The sequence below is a fragment of the Myxocyprinus asiaticus genome, chromosome 27, assembly GCF_019703515.2.
Source record: "Myxocyprinus asiaticus isolate MX2 ecotype Aquarium Trade chromosome 27, UBuf_Myxa_2, whole genome shotgun sequence".
In the NCBI taxonomy this organism is placed as follows: domain Eukaryota; kingdom Metazoa; phylum Chordata; class Actinopteri; order Cypriniformes; family Catostomidae; genus Myxocyprinus; species Myxocyprinus asiaticus.
Genome location: NC_059370.1, coordinates 10,649,220 through 10,657,619, shown reverse-complemented (window position 1 = coordinate 10,657,619; position 8,400 = coordinate 10,649,220). Strand labels below are relative to the sequence as shown.

General features: G+C 37.6%; 1 protein-coding gene across 5 annotated transcripts in view; it reads right to left on the bottom strand.

Annotated features, from left to right (window-relative positions):
* Positions 1-554: 554 nt before the first annotated feature.
* LOC127417589 (nuclear factor NF-kappa-B p105 subunit-like) overlaps positions 555-8,400 on the bottom strand; it is a 44,844-nt gene continuing 36,998 nt past the window's right edge. For 4 of the 5 annotated variants that reach the window (XM_051657615.1, XM_051657617.1, XM_051657618.1 and 1 more), the window contains 2 exons: positions 7,990-8,116; positions 555-2,517 (listed from right to left, as the gene is read on the bottom strand). In XM_051657615.1, the coding sequence (XP_051513575.1) occupies positions 2,423-2,517; positions 7,990-8,116 (222 nt within the window). In that variant the 3' untranslated portion in view covers positions 555-2,422. The other variant, XM_051657616.1, reaches the window with a different exon arrangement.

Sequence of the window (8,400 nt, the reverse complement as noted above, 5' to 3'; positions counted from 1 at the left end):
GCCCTCATCTCCTGTGAGTGCTTATGATTTTATTCACACTGTATGTAACAAAATAACTTTTTAATTTAAGAGTGCACCTTTAAAATGTACACTACCTTTTGAAAATACTTATTAAGGGTACAATTGTTGTGGTGTGGTGGAAACAATGCCACAACTGTGGGACAGTTGCATTAAAATAAATTGCATTAATAATTGATAGAAATCATTTTCACATAACAAATATTGAAATGGTTTACGTTTATATCACTCATTTACTCTTATTTTCACTCTTTAGTTGGATTTTCATACTTTAGAATTGAAAGCCTGAGTCTGGGGCAAGGCTAAAACAATCAAACCTATACATAAATTCCATTTAAAAGTACCAAAAATAAATGAAGGCATGGTAAGAAGTGTCAAAGTCAGTTTTAACATGACCTTCAAATAATATAGATGGGGTGAGGGGAAGTTGAAATCCAACATGAAATTGCCTGTAGTTGAAGCACCCAGGTGGATGGATGGATATTCAATATGTACATCATTAAAGATAGCAAAAGTTATAAATGACTTCAGAACAGTTACAAACAATGAATCATTTTATTATAAAAGTATTATAATAACACCAGTAACAAAGCACACACATTTCTCCCTCTGTACAACACTGTTTCACAGGGTACAGACATAAATACATTCCAGTGCCTGTCAAACCTTTGGTTTGGAGTGGTGTTGCTCTCGTTAGCATTCACTATAATATAAAAACATCGCAATGGCTGAAAGCATTTCTGGTGTCACACAAGTCTCTCCATCAGTCCAAAGGTCAGAGGCCAAGTATAGAAAATTTCACAAAGCAAACAGAGAGTTGATCTAGGATCAGGTCTGCATTTATATTGTGCTGCGTAACGTTGAACAAACAGTTCGGAACTGATCCCAGATGTTATCCGAGTGATACTCTGTCCTAAACAGCCTGAGATCAAAGGGTCAGTTCACCTCAAAGTTAATTTTCTGTCATCACTGACTCACTGCCATTCCAAATGACTTTGTGTCATCCGTTGAACCCAAAAGCAGATGTTTGTCAGTCTCAAAGATTCTGCCTAACATCTTTTAATGTTTCACGGATGAAAGTCATACAGGTTTGGAACAACACGAGTAAATGATGATGAGTAAATTGGGGTATCTGGTTATCACGATCGCCATTCACACATCCCGTACAGATCTTAAAAGTCTGTATGAATCAAACACACACACAGTCCATATCATAATCTAGTCAAACACACTCTTTTGAAAAAAAAAATTTGTTCACACTCTTATTCACTTAGAACCAGCTGATTTAACTGCCTGGGACTAGCCCTCCTGTTTTTAGAAATGAATTAATTATGTGGAGATGAACGAGAGGATATTCTCTCAAAGCTTATGACGTTTCGTGCTTTTTTATCAGAAACCCGTGAGCAGAAAGTATGGATTCAAGGTAGCAGCACAAAAAAAAAAAAAAAAAGAAATCCCATCCTAAACAATGCTGTGCATCAGCAGTTGAACAAGCTTTATGTTGTTTTTTGTGTGTGTGTGTGTGTGTGTGTGTACTTCTGAGGGTCTTTTATGAAGGGAAGGACTATCCACACCATACGACACATCTGATTGGTCCAGAGGGTCATGGAGATCCAACAGATGATTTTTCCTCTTAGGATGATACTATAACTATCCTCCACACATGGCTAAGTTGTACATCTTGCATGATCCAGCACCAAGAGAAAAGCCTTCGTAAGCTGGACTACATCAGGACATTTGCATAAGAGGTTAGCTAAATTGAAAAGTGTGAGGAGTGTGCTGTTCCTGAATCGGATTGTTTGATTAACAAAAGAAAGAAACCTACTTGAGAACACTCTGCATGCACTGAAACTTCTTATTTGTGAAACTGTTTTTTCATCCAATAATGTTTAGCAAATCAGGCCCAAGAGAGTGTTTCCTGAAGGAGTGTCAAATGCACATTTGCACACAGATATTAGCAACCTGGATATTATAGATGTAACATCTGGGCTCAGACGAATCCTCACTCAGCTTAACCACAAATGAAAACACAGCTACTTAGAAATATAAAAAAATAGCCAAGCCAATATAGCTCTTATACAAGTTAAAAATAAAATGTACAAATAAGTGCTTTTTGCTACTTATTCATATTAAAAGCTATATATATATATATATATATATATCCCCATGGCCAGAAAGTTTGAGGACATCCTCAGAGTTCCCTCATTTACATTTCGAGTGTGTCTGAGGAGTGTCTGCATTGGGCTGCTGAACATCCACCAATCAAAGAATTTGGAGGCATGTCCTCAGGCTGAATGGCAATGCTGCTGTAGTGAGGAAGAAGAAGCTGGCTTTTAGGGTCAGGCCTCAGTTTGAGTGGTTGCGTTCGGAGATACAGAGAGTCACCGAGACAGAAGCTGGGGTTCTAGAAAGAGGTCTCCACCCCGCTGTCGCATATCCCACTCTCCTCTTGATGGGGGCCAAGTGCCAAACCCTGAATGGTCTTACAAAGCCCTGGACCTGAGGAATAGTTTGTGTGGAGGACAAGAAAGAAACAGGGAGATTAGTCATCTGCTTTAGACATTAAAATGTGTTAAACGTTTGCAGGTTTTTTTTTGCAGGGTTCTATGCATGCTAATTCCATGTGGGCCTTGGAGCGGGTCATCCTTAGGAAACCGCGTTGGGAAGTCCGATTCATTTTAGCAAATTCATCCGTTTGGAAGGTTCTTTTCATTAAACCATTTAAAAAACAAAAGATCTGCAAACAATTCATCATCACTCAAAGTTCTATGTGGCATTTTTCATAATTGTTTTTTATTAAAATTGCTGTTTATCACAGTATTTTCACTATTAGGTTAAATAGATTGCTTCAAATGTTGTTTATCATTCCAACTTTTTCTGTAAAGAACATCACTAACAATAGTGTTGCCAATATTGATAATAATGCTAATTATTCCCATTTGGTCCACACTGTTCCCGTTTCACAGTTTTACTCCGATTTGTTTCACGAATAGGTGTCATTTGTATCTGAAAATATCAGGATTTTTGTTTTTCTTTTACTTAAATAGTAAAAATAATCACACCACACCACATCATTTCAATATTAATCTTTTACATTATTAAAATATTGATATTTTACACTTTGTGCCAAGAAAATCTGTAAAAATACAATCACTGCACATTTACATTTGCGCGGATTTTGTCAGAAAACGCAAATCATTTTAGAAAACTACAGACAGTGAAAGCAAAATATTTGAATTTAATTAAATGCAAAATTTGGGTATTTGACTTTTTAAATGATAAAAGTGATGACAATGTAAATTGGCTGTTCTTCTATATATATATATGTATGTATATAAAAAATAAACATAGTAGGAAACATTCACCCCAAAATACAAATTCTCTCATCATTTACTCTCCCTCATGCCATCCCAGATGTGTATTATTTTCAAATTAATTTTTTTAGAAGAATATTTCAGCTCTGTAGGTCCATACAATACAAGTGAATGGTGACCAGAACTTAGACGCTCCAAAAAGTACATAAATGCAACATAAAATTAATCCATTTTTTTAAATGAGGGATCATTAAAAATTGCATTTTGTTTTTATTTAGTACTGCCCCGAAGAAGCTAATTGACATAACACATCCTCACATATATTCCACACGACAAAATAATAACTGAATTTACACACATGATCCTGTTAAGAAGTTTACATTCCCTTGGTTTCTAATATGGTGTGTTTCTTTCTTGATGATCAATGACTGTTTGTGAAATAACTGTTCATGAATCCCTGCTTTGTCCTGAGCAGTGAAGATGTCCACTTTTCTCAAGAAAAAAACCCAACTACAGTAAAATTATTTGGTTTCTCAGCATCTTCTGCACATTTGAGTTCTTCCCAACAGTGGCTATATATGAGGTCCAGATTTTGACAATCGAGGGACTAATACACGACTATTACAAAAGGTGCAAACAATTATTGATGCTCAAGAAGGCAACATAAGAAGAACCAAGGGGTGCAAACTTTTTACATTTTGTGTTATGAAGCTTTTGAAGGGCTGTACTACATAAATATAATCTCTTATAGGCTATTTGTATACATTCTGAAAGGGGTGTGGAAACTTATAAAAACAAAAGGGTTATGCAAACTTCAGCACTTAACTGTATAGGCTATATAGTTTGTGAAAATGTATATTTTATTTTAGATTTAGTTTTTTCACGATTTAACCACATTTTTAGCTTTTTTTAATGTACAAATTCCATGTAGCCTATCCTAACCATATGATGTCATATTGCATGTGTAATTATGAAATGACTTCACAAAAATTCACAACATTGTAACCAAAAATTCAAAATACAACCCCCACATCTGAACATATAAGTGCTTGTACTATGTAAAAAGTGCAGTGTAGCTGTCTAAATGGGACATTGTCTGATTTACCTCCGTGCACGTGGGAAAATGAACATTAGAGAAAAATACTCGCTTACATATTCACGTGCTGCACGAAGAAATGGATCGGCTTCTTTCAGCTCGTTGTTGAAAACACATTTTTTATTGGTGCATTTCTACTTGTGCTGACTGACAGGATGACAAAGAGTGCGCGCCAAGCATATGACGTCATTGCCATGGTGTCCAGATAGATTTCAGCAGATTTGCAGAAAGACTAGAATGGAAGTATCGTCAAATCAACGTGCAACGCTTCGAAATTGCTTCTCTTCTCTGCAAATGATACCAAAGACAATAGCGAGAAGGAAAATGAGTACATCAAATGTAAGTAGAAAAAAATCAGTGAGCCTACCAGCTGAAACCAGGACATAATTACAATGTTTAGAGAACTGTCGGCACACCGGGACACACCTCTTCAAAATGAGACTTCTGGTCACCCTACTTAAACGCAATGAGAAAACAATCCCGCAACGAGAAAACAATCCCTCATACAACATTTAATGCCATGACCTTATGAATTAAAGACTTGTTGCTCCGATTTAAGACCTTTTTGCAGAAGGGCGAATTAAGACTTTTTAAGACCCGTGGAAACCCTGCATTTGCATTTTATGGACCTACAGATCTGAGATATTCTCCTAAAAATCTTCATTTGTGTTCTGCAAAAAAAGAAAGTCCTACACATCTGGGATATCATGAGGGTGAGTAAATAATGAGAGATTTTTAATTTTGGGGTGAACTATCCCTTTAAATCTCTGTTCATATCAAATAATGTGAAATACGTTATTGAGTAAAAAGTGTCCTCTTAATCATATAAGCAGTAAGTTATTGGGACACAAATTGGGCAAAAACATTTCCCGAGAATTACCCTAAAACCATGATGATAGCCTTTTAAAGTTTTTCACTAAACCAAAAACAAACACTTTTATTTCATTGTGAAATTGCTGATATATGCACACCTGTGATTGCATGTCAACTGAATCCTACATTAACGCGCTAATTTGCACTCTTTGGTTATTTAATTGTCTGGCAATCACAAACAGTCCACAGTTACGCTGATGAACTATATTACTTGGCTGAAGGATTGTTTATTTTGATTACTGTTCAATTTAGTGTACTGAACATTGGTGATGTTGATCATATAGCTTCACCTTATGCATATCCTAACAACATCACATATGTTAAAATCTCAGCCTCTTGTGGCTTATTGCTGTATTGTAATGAAACAAGAATTGTGAGCTAATTTTAATTAGTTTAATTAGTTAATTAGTAATCAGTTAACTAATTTAGTTGTCAGTCTCACACAACAACACAGACGCACACGAGAAGGAAACCGAGAGACTTTTTTCCCCTGCTGGCTCACACACACTTACTCATCCCCAACTCTTCGAATCAGACAGCAAGGTGGAAATACTCATTTCAGAGAAACAAAGAATTTGTTTGAGACAAAGAATTCAGAACTCCCATATCTGGCTTTCAGTTCTCTTTTCCTGGGAATCCCCTACTGTAGTAGCTGCTTCCCCCTGAAAGATCACCATTACTGCAGAGAAAACATGTGTACGCTACCGTAGTGTGACAGGTCACTCAGAGACCGAGGGGAACTCCCTTACAGTACAGTGGTAGTGCAGTTTTGTTGACATCACAGTTGACTACATATGAGGTAATGTCACAACCATGAACATGATACTATTAAGGATACTGTGAGGCAGGGGACAGAGGCTGACAGTGATTTCTTCTGTGGGTTATAACAAACCATCCAGAGGGCACTGTATAAACAGAACAAAAGAAACTCCACTACAGAGGAGTGTAATAAAAGAATCTCACTAGTAGTCTGCTATAAACTGCCATGCAGTAGTGATGATGTGCTCTTGGGGAAAAACAAAATAAGGTTTTCAGAAGATATATTTTTGAGGGTTTTATTCTCATATAAAGAACCAAATTAAATATCTATTATCCACTTGAGCATATTAAAATGTTTTGTCTTTAGCATTGGATAGCAAATGAAAAATAAGGCAATAAGCCACTCAAATCAATGCAATACTGTGATTTTACGGTGGGTAAGGGGTGTTTCTTCGACACAACGCAAAGTAGAGTGCCTAAAACCTCCTTAACTGTTATAAAATCACTGAAACACACAACTCAAGTGGCTTACTGCCTTCATCAAATGGTGGCAATAGATAATGATAAAGGACACCACTGTTCAATGTAAAAAAATATAAATAAATAAATAAAATAAAAAAAAATCTCTCCCATGTTCTCCCCAATTTGGAATGCCCAATTCCCAATGCGCTCTAGGTCCTCGTGGTGGCGTAGTGACTCGGCTCAATCCGGGTGGCGGAGGACAAATCTCAGTTGCCTCCACGTCTTAGACGTCAATTCACGCATCTTATCACGTGGCTTGTTGAGCGCGTTACCGCGGAGATGTAGCGAGTGTGGGGGCCCACGCTATTCTCTGCGGCATCCACGCACAACTCACCACGCGCCCCACCGAGAGCGAGAACCACATTATAGTGACCACGAGGAGGTTAACCCATGTGACTCTACCCACCCTAGCAACAGGGTCAATTTGGTTGCTTAGGAGACCTGGCTGGAGTCACTCAGCACGCCCTGGATTCGAACTCGCAACTCCAGGTGTGGTAGTCAGTGTCGATATTCGCTGAGCTACCCAGGCCCCCCAAACATTTATTATTACTAATATTTGGAATAAACAATGCTTCCGCTTAGTAATACTTCATTTGCCTAACTCTATATGGTTGCCAAGCAAGCCGCAATTTGCCGCATAAACATCCACTTTTTCCACGATTCTTAACGAACACCTGTTTTCGTTTTCCGGTCTCTGGTGTTATCACTCACATCAGTGCATGTTCTTAGTGGATAATGTGATGTTTAATGTTTTACATTTAAATTACAAGCCAACAACTGATACAAAACAACAACAACAACAACAACAAAAAAATAATATTCCAACAAACACTTCAAATGATTGTTGTTCTCCGATAGTAACGTTCATATTGGCGTTTCTAGGATGCTGTGTCAAGTTAAACAGTTTGAAACTTAGAAAAAAGGGTCTCTAGACCCCAGCATTCGGAATTGCGCTCCATCCGGCTGTGTTTGAACGCAAGAACACGTCCTCATCTTGTGCTGTCTGCTGTCGGAAAGTGTGGTTTGTTGCCTGTACAGCTGGAGTTGCGCTTAATGCCCACTGCTGAAAACATGAAAGTGGTACTTCAAGCTTGAATTTGTCCGATGGTAGGAACATTTCTAATATATGGTCTGATGGCATGATTAATTGCATTTTTGAACACATATTTAATTAATCCCACTGAATTGACGTGTTAAATCAACAGCCCTGTTTGGAAATATCCATTTTTAAATATCATTTTACTTATAATGATCTTATTCAAATCAGCATACGGTAAACTTACTAAAGGGACAGTCCCCAGTCCCCTTTATGGTTCATGGACCTCCCAGATCTTAACCACTATGCCACATCACCCTCCAGAAATGAACATGTCAGCATACCAAATAACATGAATCACTTTGAATTACCTGCGAGCTGAGGTGTGGTGTGGATGGCTTCTGTCTCTTTACACACAGCCTGCAGTAAACTGACAGCACTGCTGTTCCCAACACTCTTCAGTCCCTCAACCAGATCACACACAGTTCCTCCAGAAACCTGCAGACAAGACAGATCAACAACAGCTGAAACCAGAGCAACTACACAATGTACTGTAAGTGTGCTTTATGAAAAGGTGTGCCGCTTAATGCTACAGTTAAAATGAGAGGACAGGACAAGATGATATTTCAAGTAGAGGTCAACCGATAGGGGATTTTGCCAATGCTGATAACTACGGTGGTGGAAAATGCTGACAACCGATTAACTGGCTGATAGTTTTTAAAATCAATTGATAATATATTAAGAAATATGAATTGAAGTGTGGATCAAAATATGGATGAATA